This window comes from Schistocerca piceifrons, chromosome 5, assembly GCF_021461385.2.
Source record: "Schistocerca piceifrons isolate TAMUIC-IGC-003096 chromosome 5, iqSchPice1.1, whole genome shotgun sequence".
NCBI classification, from domain to species: Eukaryota; Metazoa; Arthropoda; class Insecta; order Orthoptera; family Acrididae; genus Schistocerca; species Schistocerca piceifrons.
Genome location: NC_060142.1, coordinates 158,559,522 through 158,575,049, shown reverse-complemented (window position 1 = coordinate 158,575,049; position 15,528 = coordinate 158,559,522). Strand labels below are relative to the sequence as shown.

The following is a 15,528-nucleotide window of genomic DNA, read 5'->3' as shown; positions in this document are numbered from 1 at the left end:
CTCAGGGGGTTGAACCATCAATACGCCGTGGACTGGGACGCTGGTGCCCCATCTGTTGCTGCATGTAGCCCGGTGGTGTGATATGCCCCGCTGTCCAGGAGAGCTGCCACACTTGAATGCCCTGCGTTGGCCTCAGAAGGTCGAACCAGTGACCCACCCTGGACTGGAATGCCGGCGCCCCATCTGCTCTGCGTGAAACTGGTGGTGTGACATACACCGCCGCCCAGGAGAGCTGTCAAGACTTCAATGCCTTGTTAGAAAATTGGCACCTATTTATACGCAGCTGTGCACCTCTGTTTTGCTAATGCACTGCTCCAAGTCACGTACCCACAACACCCCAGTTGTGTCAGTGGGCCCCTTCTGCCTGTAGCTTGCGCCATGCGACCCGCTGTGTTTATGCTTTTCAGTGGTTCGACAGCCCTGTGGCCTCCATTCTACTTCGCAACCATTGGTATGCGTAACTCACTGCAATCTGGCCCACACCTGGCTGTAACTTGTGGTCAGAATATTGCATAAAACTAACTTTCCCTGTCCTAAATGGTGGTGCCGCTACACTATTAATTATTAATCACGAAGCCGAGAGTTTCCCTTCTGAAAAAATTGAACTGAGAGAAAACATGAAGACTGTTACATACTTTTTACAGATATTAAACTACAATACTATTTAACAAAATACAAAATGCCCAGAAAAAATATGGAGATTCTATGACTAACCTTATAGCTCATAGATATACCTATCAAATAAGCAACTCAACTTACATCAGCAAAACAGGCTGAAAAATAATGTATAAAGAATATGGGAAACAGCAATCTCATGAATACACCAGCATAACATTAAATGAAAATGAAGATATAACATCTGACCAGAAAGAAACATGTGAGAAATTCATACAAATGTTTAGTACAATTGGCACAAATGGAAGACATGACTGGGCATGCAATTTAAATGTTACAAATACTAGCTAATCTTTCTGTCATCCATGGCAGTACTGAGATTGGCCTACCAGAAATCATTTCAAAACTTCACGCTATAATGTCTTGTAGCTGGGATGACATTTTGCCTAAGCTGCTAAAGGAATGCAGAGAAGAATTAGTGAATCCTCTAACACATCTAATAAATATCTCCCTTTGCCACAGAAATTCCCTTATCTTTTGAAAATCATTGGAATCCTACCAGTGTATAAAAAGAGCATTAAAACTGACAAGCAAAACTAGAGGCCAATATAATTAACTTCAGGGCTTGGGAAATTACTAGAGCAAGTACTATTAAATCAATTTGAGGCATATTTCATAATACAAAACCCATACAACAATCTACAACATGGTTTTAGAAAAGGAAGATCTACTGTAACAGCTGTAGCAACTTTTTATATGTGAAATATTAAATAACCTAGATGAAGGAAACAAGGTAACAGGCACTTTCCTGGGTATGAGTAAAACTACTGATACTGTGAATCAAACAATTCTGTTACATAAATTAAAAGCATATGGAATGAGAGGGGTAGCCTCACAATTGCTTACCTCCTATATGAAAGGCAGGAAACAGTGTGTCAAGCTAACTTATAAAAGCAACGAACAGCTGGTAACAACCAAATCAACCCATTAGATACTTCAATGTGGTGTGGCAGGACTGTGATATGCAGACTACTACAAACAATAGTGAAATCAATTATAATTCTGTCAAGTTATTTTATTGCAAATGTGCTACTTGTAAATAAAGGAAGATTGTGAAAATGTAATTTATGCTTAGCTATAGTCAGAACATGAAAGTACTCAATTTACACTTTCATTGGCCCTTTTTTTGGGAATAATTGTTGACGAACACCTCTCATGGAAAGAACATAAAGACCATATTTTTAAGAAAAGCAGTACAAATGCGTATCTACTGAAATGGGTCTCAGCCCTCCTGGACCATGATAGCTTGAGACAAATATACTTCGGAGTGATACATCATCTTCAGTATGGTATTGAGATATGGAGTGAGGTACCATCTGTACACACAGGCAAGCTCTTGAGACTACAAAAAAAGGCAGTAAGCATGGTAGCTAACCATCTGATCTCAAGACAGTTTAATTAGACACCTTAAAGACTAAACTTGAGCATTTATTAACAGAAAAAGCTGTTATTCAGTAGAAGATTTCAAGTTGTAATATATCTTTCTAAAACAGTGTATACAGCATAAGTTTGCTTTTAGCAACCAAAAAAGGGATAATTTCTCATCTTCACACACTATATCAATGTATGCCTTTATATTTCAAGTCATAATGTCTCTGTGTAAAACATTGTATACAGCACACTTTTTTGCAACAAAAAATGGTACTTTCTGAACCTCACTACAGGGTTATTACAAATGATTGAAGCGATTTCACAGCTCTACAATGCTTTGCACACACATACAAAAACTCAAAAAGTTTTTTTAGGCATTCACAAATGTTTGATATATGCCCCTTTAGTGATTCGGCAGACATCAAGCCGATAATCAAGTTCCTCCCACACTCGGGGCAGCATGTCCCCATCAATGAGTTCGAAAGCATCGTTGATGCGAGCTCGCAGTTCTGGCACGTTTCTTGGTAGAGGAGGTTTAAACACTGAAACTTTCACATAACCCCACAGAAAGAAATCGCATGGGGTTAAGTCGGGAGAGCGTGGAGGCCATGACATGAATTGCTGATCATGATCTCCACCATGACCGATCCATCGGTTTTCCAATCTCCTGTTTAAGAAATGCCGAACATCATGATGGAAGTGTGGTGGAGCACCATCCTGTTGAAAGATGAAGTCGGCGCTGTCGGTCTCCAGTTGTGGCATGAGCCAATTTTCCAGCATGTCCAGATACATGTGTCCTGTAACATTTTTTTCGCAGAAGAAAAAGGGGGCATAAACTTTAAACCGTGAGACTGCACAAAACTCGTTAACTTTTGGTGAATTGCGAATTTGCTGCACGAATGCGTGAGGATTCTCTACCGCCCAGATTCGCACATTGTGTCTGCTCACTTCACCATTAAGAAAAAATGTTGCTTCATCACTGAAAACAAGTTTCGCACTGAACGCATCCTCTTCCATGAGCTGCTGCAACCGCGCCGAAAATTCAAAGTGTTTGACTTTGTCATCGGGTGTCAGGGCTTGTAGCAATTATAAATGGTAAGGCTTCTCCTTTAGTCTTTTCCGTAAGATTTTCCAAACCGTCGGCTGTGGTACGTTTAGCTCCATGATTGCTTTATTCGTCGACTTCCGCGGGCTACGCGTGAAACTTGCCCGCACGCGTTCAACTATTTCTTCGCTCACTGCAGGCCGACCCGTTGATTTTCCCTTACAGAGGCATCCAGAAGCTTTAAACTGTGCATACCATCGCCGAATGGAGTTAGCAGTTGGTGGATCTTTGTTGAACTTCGTCCTGAAGTGTCGTTGCACTGTTATGACTGACTGATGTGAGTGCATTTCAAGCACGACATACGCTTTCTCGGCTCCTGTCGCCATTTTGTCTCACTGCGCTCTCGAGCGCTCTGGCGGCAGAAACCTGAAGTGCGGCTTGAGCCGAACAAAACTTGATGAGTTTTTCTACGTATCTGTGGTGTGTCATGACCATATGTCAATGAATGGAGCTACAGTGAATTTATGAAATCGCTTCAATCATTTGTAATAGCCCTGTATTTATATCATTGCATGTGTGTGCACTTATGTACATTAACTAAACCTTTGTATACATGAACTAAAATCTATGACAATGTATGAAAACTAACTGTTATATGGATAACAAACAAACAAGTAAGCACTCCGTCTTCAGACCACAAGTGGCCCATCGGGACCATCCGACCGCCATGTCATCCTCAGCTGAGAATGCGGATAGGAGGGGCGTGTGGTCAGCACACCGCTCTTACGGTCATTATGATGGTTTTCTTTGACAGGAGCTGCTACTATTCGGTCGAGTAGCTCCTCAATTGGCACCACAAGGCTGAGTACACCCCGAAAAATGGCAACAGTGCATGGCAGTCCGGATAGTCACCCATCCAAGTACCGGCCACACCTGACAGTGCTTAACTTCAGTGATCTGATGGGAACCGGTGTATCCACTGTGGCAAGGCCGTTGCCAAACAATCAAATACAGCCACTCACATCCCACACCTCTCCTGACACAGTCTGTGCTTAAATCTTCATCAGCATATTCATTGCAGTTTAAACATCTTTAAAAGTTACTTTTCCAAGCATGGCATACTTTATCGCACACCAAGGGAAGAATAAGTGTTTGCTTAAAATTTACTTCATAAGATTTTGTTACTTCAGAAACTACTGTCATTAGGGCTCCCATAGCCACCACCTGTTCCTTCTGCAATCTGTCTATCTGTGCTGTGGTATCAACACTTAGATTATGTACCTCCTAAGAGATTAATTCATCCCAAATTTTCTGTAGTTCACTCTCAGTTCTATCTGTTTCTGCAACACATGTATCCACAGATGATTCCATCTTTTCTCGTACCTTATTATCATCATCTAAGTCAAACCCTCACCCCTCCAAATTGGCAAGTATAGCGCCTAAAACAACAGCAATATCTGAATCGTTGCTTTGCCCCAACACTCTCAACCCTTTTGAGTGCCGGAGAGTTGAACATGTATTATGTCATATCCCTTAAAATGCTCATTCACTGTTTCAATATTTCTGAATTTAGCTCCTCTGGTAAGGTGGAAAGTTTTGTCTGTGACTGCAATTTGCTAGGCCGGATTTCTCGCTTTTCCTTACATCATTTATTGATATGCTGTTCTAGTGTTGTGTTCACTGGTTTTACACCAGCAGTTAGCTCCTTTAGGTCTAATTGTGTACTAAATGTTCAAAATCAAACAGGTACATCCACATCCATTTTTCTCATCATCATATGTATAATATCTACGAGAATAGTCTGCCACACAACACAAACACCACCAGGGAAAAACTTCTGGAGGCTATCAACTTGGATGTTATGTGGCTCACCACAATCTTGCCCCATGTAGATGCTGAACGGAAAACTGGATAAGTGTTTAGGCTGTGTTGCATCACTTTTAAGTGAGTGGGCTGATGACACTGCCATTGCTGCAGATTGACTAGTTGCAGCTGCGATCCGTAACTGCTGTTGTGGACTTTCTGTGTGATTAATACAACAAAGCCATCTGTAGTCATAGTCGAAATCTTCCAACTCATGGACTAGTTACTTTCTTCTCCATCATAGTTGTAGTAGAACAATTTAATAATAGCTCATCGACTAACCAAAACTTCTTCAGAATTCTGGATTCAGTGCTAGCAATTAATTTTGCACTGCAGTCTCAACTTGGCTGTTGACCTGCATTACTATTGACAACAGATATCAATGCCCAGAAATCCGCATATTCAAAATTCACCAATTCCCTTTAAAATTTCAAGTTTCTGTTTACTACCATTGTTCTTTGTAAATTTTACTTACTTTCAGCTGTATTTGTTCTGGATACTGTCATGGTCACCACATGTGATGTTCTGCTGGTTCTTTACCATATTGGGTGGCGAAGTAAAGCCTGATTGGGAGCTAAGACTTCCTATTGTTCAATCTTGCTCACATTATTTCAGCACACTTTACAATCTCTTGCAATCAAACTTTATTTCTTGAAGAGCTGCACTTACTGTTAGAAGTTAAAAGAGTACAAATTCACCATTTGATTGTCAAAATAAATGCGAGACTTCTCATAAACAATTTATCGGATATTGTCCTCTTGTTACAATGGTCATGAATTATAAAATTGCTTCAATATTCGGAACATCACCCTTACATTGATAGGGCCAAAAGTCCAAAAATGGTCTTTTTCAACAGATTCCAACTAAGTGAGTATATAACAAGTTTTCTCTTGTTCTCATGACATTATAGGCACTGTCATGGCCATTCTTCCTCCATGGCTCACACTGTATCTCCGAGGCAGGACCCGATGAAGTGGAAAAACTGCCTGACCAGCAGGGACTGTGAATATTGTATAATGTCTAACATCTTCCTGGCTTGCAGATACACTGCGTCCATCCATTTCATAATAAATATGCATAAATAAAACATACATCCAAAGAGTAGATTATCTAATTCATAATGAAAATAAACTTTCAGCAGTGGTGATCATCATTCATTAGTTCGAAAAATGCTTGTGCAACACGTCACTTCATCAAGTGACATGTTACCCTACTTGGCATGGAGAGATGCATAAAATGAGCCAACCACAACAACATCATATCTGTTGAACATCTTTTTTCCAGTCACAGTCATCTTATTCTTACCACATGGAAACTACCCTACCATTCTTATACAGTTCCGCTACCTTTTCAGCCAATTTGTTGTGGAGTTAGCTGTTTATTATGCTGTTTTTCTTTTTCTTTACCCTGTCTTATTTATTTTCATTTCTGAACATTGCAGGTTTCAAACATTTTTCTGACAACCATTTTGTAGTTTGATATAGTTTGTTCTTTACAGATACACACTGATCAGCCGCATACATAACTACAAAATACGATTATGGTTGGACCCATATTAAAAGTAATTTTGAACGGCCTTTATCACTAATTTATCCTCCCTCCTTTCTTACATTACTAGCACCTACATTCTTGATTTGATGCTTTCAGCTAATTGTAAAGTACGTAGCTTCAATTACAGTTTTCTTTTCTTTTTTCAAACCACTGTTTAGTGGAGTCACGATTCTTACTTCAAATGTAACACACTTTAAATCATGTGTCCACCCACCCACCCACCCACCCACACACACACACACACACACACACACACACACACACACACACACACAGAGAAAGAGAGACACACCGGGGGAAGGACAAAAAGCAATTAGACCATGTTCACAGAGATAAGCTAATCTTGAACTTTTTCTTCCCCCCCCCCCCCACCCCTCCAGCAGAAGCGAGCAATAAGCATATTATGTAAAATAGATAACCATGCATCTTACAGAAGGCTTTTTAGGGTTCTTGGAATCCTTACAAGCAGTGCCCAATACATTGATTCCACAATGGATTTTGTTGGTTACAATAAAAATCAATTCCAGCTTGACAGTGATCTATACAATCACGATATAAGATACAAAAATAATTTACATGTAGAGTTTGCTTGACAGATCTCTTACTTTCAAGAAGCACTGCATGAACTGCAAGTCAAAGATTTCTGTCAGGAACAGTCTTCTGTGGAAACTGGCTGGATCGCAATGGAGTAGTCAACTTGAAACTATACAAACTTCTGCAATCGTACTATGCTGTTCCCCAGCAGAGTATGCATGTCCTGTTTGGTCTAATTCAACACGTGCTGAACAGGTGGACATAGCTCTAAATGACACCCGTAAAATATGACAGTTTGCTGAACATCTACTTCAGTCGAATGGCTTCACCACCCCGCAGGAATAGCACCACCTCCTGTTCAAAGAGAAATAGCTGTGCATGTGAAAAGAAACACCGTGGAGCAGGCGAAGTGTTTCTAAAAATTTACCTTCTAGCTACGATGATAAATGGAAGTCCCTGACTACACTGAGATCTGGAGTTGGCACATCGAAGGTTACTCTGACAATATGAGGCTTCACCGATTGAAATGACATTCATAAAGCAAGAAATTGGAAATCTCAAATGATTCAAACGAAAATTAAAAACTTACTTAATTGGCAACTCTCTCCACAAATTATCTGAATATCTACATTCAATGACTGAAAATTCCTGTTACTTCAAAACAAGTGGCAGAGTTCATTGTTAGGCTCCATAATAAATAATAATGTACTGTCAATGTAATTCAATATTTAAACACATAGGTAATTATTTTCTTTGAAAAGTACCAATGTTGTAATGAAGTAAATTGTTATAACGTCAAGTTTAACACATATATTTCAGAACGACACAACACATATAAGTCACAGAGTAATTTGACAAGCAAGACATGTGTACACGTTAGCATTCGAATGAGCACTGAGTCCCAGTCTAGCAGCCGCTGCTCGGCTGGCCGCTTAGGTGGCGCAGCTGCTGCATGGCTGGCAGACAGTGCCGCACATAGAGGACGTGCGCAATTGCGTGGCGGTGCTTTGAATGATCGGCGAGTCACAACACTTTTCCCCCCTTTGAAATTGTTGCACTGGTCTTGATGAAGGTGTCCTGGAGATGGCTAACATCCATAGGCGCAGTTTGACTCGCCGTAAAGTCTCGAGGAGGAGGCTTCCCGTACGGACGGAAGTGTCCCCGATGATAACGGGTCAAGATGACAGGAGACGTAGGGGTCGAATCTGCTGGGGCTCCATGCACCAATCTGCCCGTTGCGGCAAGTCCAGTTGATATGACAGGAGACATGGGCGATGTGTCGGCGTCCGTTGGAGGAGGAGGCGAGTAGATTTGCTCTGACAGAGGATGGTCATCTGGTTCCTGCATGGGCACATCTCCTGGTGGCGTCCGTTCTTGCGCTGGCATCGCGATGACGGTGAGAGGGCTGCGTTGTGAGTATTGAGAGATGCCAAGATCCCGAGCGTCAGGTAGAGCCAAAGGTAGTGTAGCGGCATTCGGAACAGGCGTTGCTGGCACACGAGGCCGAAGCTGGTCCAAATGACGCACTGCAACACCTGTGTCCGTCTGGATTTCATACAGGCATCTGCCACGGCATCTTAAGATGCGGCCCGGGCTCCATTTTGGCCGCCTGCCATATCCCCGCACCCAGACGAGGTCGTCGGCTGTGAACCGGCCAAGTGAAGGCACCCGCGGCCGTGAGGTGGAAGGCCGCAGAAGATGAAGTAGCGTGCGGGGCTGTCGGCCATGTAAGAGCTCAGCCGGGCTGTGGACGCCCATGGGGGTGAAACAGTAAGATGCCAGAAACTGGAGAAGCGCATCATCATCCGCTGCAGAAGAAGTCAGAAGTTTCCGCATCTGAGCCTTAAATGTGCGGACCAGTCGTTCAGACTCACCGTTAGATTGTGGATGGAACGGCGAGGCCATGACATGCATAACGCCGTGACGAGCACAAAAATCCGCAAATTCGGAAGAGGCAAATTGCAGACCATTATCAGTAACAAGAGAAGAGGGGAGGCCTTCCAAAGAAAAAATGCGGGCGAGAGCACTGGTGGTTGCCGCGGTGGTAGGCGACGTGCAACGGACAATGAAAGGAAAGTTAGAGTAGGCATCAATTACGAGGAACCAATAAGTACCTAAAAAGAGTCCTGCAAAGTCAGCATGAATGCGCTCCCAGGGCTTCTCAGGCGAAGGCCACGGTGACAAAGATGACTTCGGGGCAGCGGCCTGTGACGCACAAGGGCCGCAGGCAGCGACCATGTGTGCTATTTCAGAGTCAATGCCAGGCCAGTACACATGACGGCGCGCCAGAGATTTTGTGCGACACACACGCTAGTGCCCTTGGTGAAGGAGGCGCAAGACCGAAGCACGCAAAGACGCAGGTACCACAACACGCGGCGAAGCATTGTCAGTGGAGAGGAGGATAACAGCATCCCTAGCCGTGAGGCGGTAGCGCAAAGTGTAGTAGTTCCGCAACGGATCAGAAGTCTTAGTGGACGGACGATCTGGCCAACCCTTCTGAATTCAGCGTAAAACCCGGGAGAGGGTATAATCAGACCCCGTAGCAGCCGCCAGCCGGTCCCCAGTGATGGGGAACCCATCCACAACCTGCTGCTCAGCAACATCCAGGTGGAAACACAAAAGTTCGTCCCTATTGAGTGCCTGATCAGGACCCATGGGAAGGCGAGACAGAGCATCAGCATTTGAATGTTGAGCCGTTGGCTGGAAATGAATCTCATAATTGAAACGAGACAAGTAAAGAGCCCAACGCTGGAGGCGGTGTGCAGCCTTGTCGGGAAGTGACGATGGATGAAACAAGGAAACAAGTGGTTTGTGATCCGTAACAAGATGAAATTTTGAGCCATAGAGAAAAACACCAAACTTATGAAGAGCATTAATAATGGCCTAAGCTTCTGTCTCAATTTGAGAATACTTTTGTTGGGCATCCGTGAGCGTTTTGGAGGCATAAGCAATGGGTTGTTCCGAACCGTCAAAAAAACGGTGCGCAAGGACTGCACCGACCCTGTATTGAGAGGCATCAGTGGCAAGAACAAGATGTTGGCCAGGTCGATAAGTAGCCAGGCACGGGGCCTGTTTCAGCATAGTCTTCAATTTCTGGAAAGCCGCTTCGCATGACGCGGACCAGTGAAAAGGCACGTTTTTATGCAACAGGCGATGCAACGGCTGAGCCACCGAAGCTGCAGACGGTAAAAACTTGTGATAGTATGCTATTTTCCCCAAGAAGGCCTGCAGTTCCTTAACAGATGTAGGGCGAGGAAGCGCACGATCGCAGTGACAGTTTGCTGAAGCGGATGAATACCATCCCGAGAGAGTTGAAACCCCAAGTACATGATAGATGCCTGAAAAAATTTTGATTTCTGAAGATTACACTTAAGACCGGCAGTCTGTAAGACATGAAAAAGTGTGTGGAGATTTTGAAGATGTTCTTCAGTGGTGGAGCCAGTGACAACAATGTCGTCCATGTAATTGATACACCCAGGGACAGGGAGCAATAATTGTTCCAAGATTCGCTGAAAGAGAGCAGGGGTGCTAGCAACCCCGAATGGCAAGCGTTGGTATAGATAGAGGCCGAAAGGCGTGTTAAGGACCAGAAACTGTCGGGAAGCAGCGTCGAGAGGAAGTTGATGATCAGCTTCTGACAGGTCAATTTTAGAAAAATACTGGCCTCCAGCAAGTTTAGTGAACAGTTCTTCAGGACGGGGCATAGGGTAAGTGTCGATGAGGCATTGAGCATTTACAGTGGCTTTGAAATCGCCACAGAGACGAATATCACCATTTGGCTTAGCAACGACAATGACAGGAGAGGACCACTCACTGGAAGTGACAGGAAGCAAGACCCCTGAAGTAGTGAGACGATCTAACTCCCGTTTTACCCGATCACGAAGGGCCACAGGAATGGGTTGAGCCCGAAAAAACTTAGGGCGAGCAGTGGGTTTGAGCGTGATATGAGCTTCAAAGTCGTTTGCACGGCCTAATCCAGGAGAAAAAAGGGACGAAAATGTCGTCGACAAGGAATCCAGTTGAGCTTAAGGAATAGCATCAGAGACAATATTGACAGAGTCATCTATGGGGAACCCAGAAACGCAAAAGGCATCGAAACCAAAAAGATTTTCTGCGTTGCTCTGGTCGACCACAAATATGGGAACAGTGCGAACGACAGATTTGTAAGATACCTCAGCATTAAACTGTGCCAAGAGAGGAATCTTCTGTTTATTGTACGTCCGTAATTGCCGAGTGACAGGTGACAGGAGTGGAGAACCCAACTGAAGATACGTCTGAGAATTAATTATAGTGGTAGCAGAACCAGTATCCACTTGCATGCGAACATCTCGACTAAGGCTTTGGACAGTGAGGAATAACTTCCCTGAAAGGGAAGAAGTGCAATTGACAGACAACACAGAATCAGAATCAGCGTCATGTTCATGAACATCATGTATACGGTCGGATTTGCAAAAGGAAGACACATGACCTTTCTTTTAGCAATTGTGACACACAGCCCAACGTTGGGGACAATCCTCGCGTGAATGTTTCGTAAAACACCGCGGACATGAAGGAAGTTGCCGGGGGTTTTGCTGCAGTTTCTTAGTGGGTTGTTTACGGCTAGGCTGAGGCTGCACGTGGGAGCGCACTGTGGTCACGTCGGCCGGCGGGGACGCGCCGCACGTGTCGTCAACAGCGCACAGAGGTTGTATTTCCCCGACATCACCCCACGCCTCTATTTGCGCCCCAGCGGTGCGAGAAATTTCAAAAGACTGCGCAATGGAGAGAGCTTTATCTAGAGTCGGATTCGCCAACTGAAGGGCACGTTGCCGAACTTCTTTGTCGGGCGCCGACCGGATAATAGTATTCTGTACCATGGAATCGGCATAGGATTCTTTGTGAACGTCAGTAACAAATTGACACTTTCGACTGAGGCCGTGAAGTTCAGCAGCCCAAGCGCGATAGGATTGATGTGGCAGTTTTTGACAATAATAAAAGGCAACACGAGAGGCTACCACATGCATTTGCTTTTGAAAAATAGACAGACAGAAGTGAGCACATTTCAGCAAAGGACAAAGATGCAGGATCTTGAAAGGAGCCAATTGCAACAACAACCGATACATTTGAGGTGAAATCCAGGAAAGGAACAGAGACTTACATGGTTGTTTGTCCGTGACATGAATGCCAAGAAGTGCTGTCGAAGACGTTTTTCATATATCAGACCAGTCTTCCGTCGTCTTGTCGTAAGGAGGAAAAGGAGGTATAGCCAACGACGAAGAAATGCACCGCATTTGATGCTGTTAGAAGGAATTGCTGTCCAAGGAGATTTTGCAATAGTTGCTCGGGCAGTAGCCATGGAACCCTGTGGGTCAATGGTGAGAAGGAAAAATCCACTACCTCGTCGCCAATTGTTATAACGTCAAGTTTAACACATATATTTCAGAACGACCACCACACATATAAGTCACAGAGTAATTTGACAAGCAAGACATGTGTACACGTTAGAATTTGAATGAGCACTGAGTCCCAGTCTAGCGGCCGCAGCTCGGCTGGGCCGCTTAGGTGGCGGCAGCTGCTGCATGGCTGGCAGACAGCGCCGCACGTAGAGGACGCAGCGTAATTGCGCGGCGGCGCTTTGAATGATCGGCGAGTCACAACATAAATATCAAGCTATCAAGGCATCTCATCATGGGAACTGAAAACAGTAAAATCTATGGGGAAAGACAGAAACTGGGAATATATCCAACAAATAATTAAGGACATTGAGTGCAAGTGCTACTCTGAGATGAAGTGGCTGGCATGGGAAAGGGAATTCACTGCAAGTCACATCAAACTGGCCAGAAGATCGTTGAAGCAACTCCCTCACCCCAATTAAATCACTCTGAACCCTAAGCGTGTTATTTGGTGGTTTATGTATTAGAAGTTCCATGCTACAAAATTGTGCTATTTGAGGTCACCAATGCATAGATAAACATGTCATTGTAATATGATCTGCTACAATAAAATGTGAGGTAATGGCATGTTAGTGGTTAAAAGTGGAACCATATTTTTATTAAGTGCAAAGATATGGGTGTGAATAAAAATTTCTCCAGCTATTTACACAAACGACGACTCTTTTCATTCCATTTATTGCATGAATTTGAAATTTCTGTTTAGCATGAGCTTTGAAGCTATGCAAGGAAATAACTGATAAATTCAAACTTACTTAGTTTATGAGATACGTACGAACAGTGCAGCTGGTAATGTAGTGACCATGAAAGACTGGGACTAGGATTAAGTTCCAGCCCAGCCCCCCCTTTTTTTAATGTACCTGTTGTCACAGAAAATGTTGAAGCTCTCTCTCGAACATGTTACAGTGGCCTTGACTCAACTGAAATATTCACAACTTCCTCCATCCATTTTTGAAGGCACCAATTTTCAGCATGTTTAAAAACAATCTGGGGCTGTGGAATGTGCACAAAATGCAACCAAAAACAACTGTTGTTGACCACTGTGGATGCACAGAATCATGTGATCTGACAGGTGTGTGTGTGTGTGTGTGTGTGTGTGTGTGTGTGTGTGTGTGTGTGTGTGGCGGCGTGTGCGTGCACATGTTTTAGGAGAGAATGTCTATTATCAATGTAAAACCGACTTGTTACACATCATATTTAGAGTTTGCAATTATAATCCACAGAACACACAAATAAAATTACTTAATTAATTGATCTGCACCAACCATGTTGCCAACCAATGTCAGTATGTTCCACACTGTAGCCTATGTCCCATATGAAGGTGGCTAGAACATTTAATAAATAATTTTCAAATAAACAAATACACACAATGAAATTTAATTATCTTTCAATATTACACAAATTGCTTGTGTATACTTGTGAAAAATAGCTTCCAGTCAAATATTTATTTACAAACATGTAGACTGTGTTTCAAAAGGGATTTCAGCATTTCCAAAGGAAACAGTTTTGATGCAGACTAGTTTAATTTTTTATTTATTCCTTACGATGGTTGCAGTGTCGTTAATGTCCTGAGTAAAATTCATGACACAATGTTACTCATCTCACCTGTGCATGGAAAACACCACTTAATTGTTCACAATGCTGAAGATTAGAAAGAATTAGTTTTCACTGTGGAAGAGAGGTAACAATGAGGAGAGTACTGCCAACTTTCAATTTTCATCGCACTGTTAAAGCTATGAAGCACTTGGAATGGAATGCTTCAACTGGACAGATCATCATCTTGTTTGTCTGTGTTACCTTTTTCCAGAACTATCTCTGCAGCAGATGATTCTTCTGTATTACCACATACATTTGCATTAGCAGGCAAGGCACTTCCTGCATCTGTATTAGTTGACAAGGAGAAGTCAGAAATGTAATTCAATGCAGTTCTGGATACAAAGGCAGTATTTAACCACAGCGGAATAAGTGAAAGGAGCTTTCTGGCAATGATATGATAGAGAGCTGCATCTGCTGTGTGTGCTATGAGGCAACAGCGAACAGACTCCTTTTTGCTTCCAGCAATAATACGGACAATGAATGATGCATTTTCAACTTCTGATGGCTCTTGTTCTAGATGCTGTGAAATCAGTGTTTCTCGCTCCATCATAGGGAGTTTGGGATCTAATTTATGCTTTGTGGCAGCCTTCTTGCGCATATTCCACGTGTGCAGTACGGGTTTGCCGGAACATTTCCAACTACGTGGCAGACACTTAGTAATCATACAATCCTCCACAGATACTGGACCCCTTGTATCATCAACTGGTTCTACCTTCAACCTGCAAAATGTTTTGTAAATTAATGCTAATTTTACATACACATATACACAGATGTTTATACACAAATAAATACAACAGGATGCAACAATGAAAATTGCTGTTTTGAAAGAAAATTATATTTATTGTTTTAATTTATTATTCTTTCCCTACATAAATAGCAATTTAAAATGACATATTTTTAAATATGATATCCAGCAAGTGATGTATTGTCAGTAAACTGATTTACTTGACTTCTGAAGTTATGGGTGACAGTTTCTAGCATAACAAGAAGTCCACAAGCTACGTTTGGTGAATTTTCACCTTCAAGTGATGAAGGTCCTTGGCTGTACAGTGTAAACAATGAATTTTAGATACCAAACTGAAAAACAAGAAAAGTTGCGAAGGGCTAAATTGGGCAAGTGCACCGGCCACAGAAGATTGTCCATCAAAGAGACCAGGTGTACAGAGTACTTTTCCTACAAAATGTGTATGCCATGATGCCATCTTGCTGAAGACACACATTCCCAACATCATTTTTTTTAAAAGACTGGGCAAAATAAAATTATCAATCACACTGACAACTAGTTGGGAATTCATCATTGTACATTTGGTTTCTTAGAAAAAAAGTAAGGCACAATGATCTCTAATGTCAATAAAACACACCAAACAGTTACACATACTGAGTGAAGGAACTTCTCATGTAGTTCTGCAGTGTGCACCACATAGGCAGGCAAATTTTCACATGCATTATGCTGAACATCAAAAT

At 42.8% G+C, this 15,528-nt stretch overlaps 1 protein-coding gene across 2 annotated transcripts in view; it reads right to left on the bottom strand.

Annotated features, from left to right (window-relative positions):
* Positions 1-13,853: 13,853 nt before the first annotated feature.
* LOC124797977 (speckle targeted PIP5K1A-regulated poly(A) polymerase-like) overlaps positions 13,854-15,528 on the bottom strand; it is a 254,563-nt gene continuing 252,888 nt past the window's right edge. For both annotated transcript variants that reach the window (XM_047261151.1, XM_047261150.1), the window contains one exon: positions 13,854-14,783. In XM_047261151.1, coding sequence (XP_047117107.1) covers positions 14,228-14,783 — 556 coding nt within the window. In that variant the 3' untranslated portion in view covers positions 13,854-14,227. The remainder of the gene's footprint in view (positions 14,784-15,528) is intronic.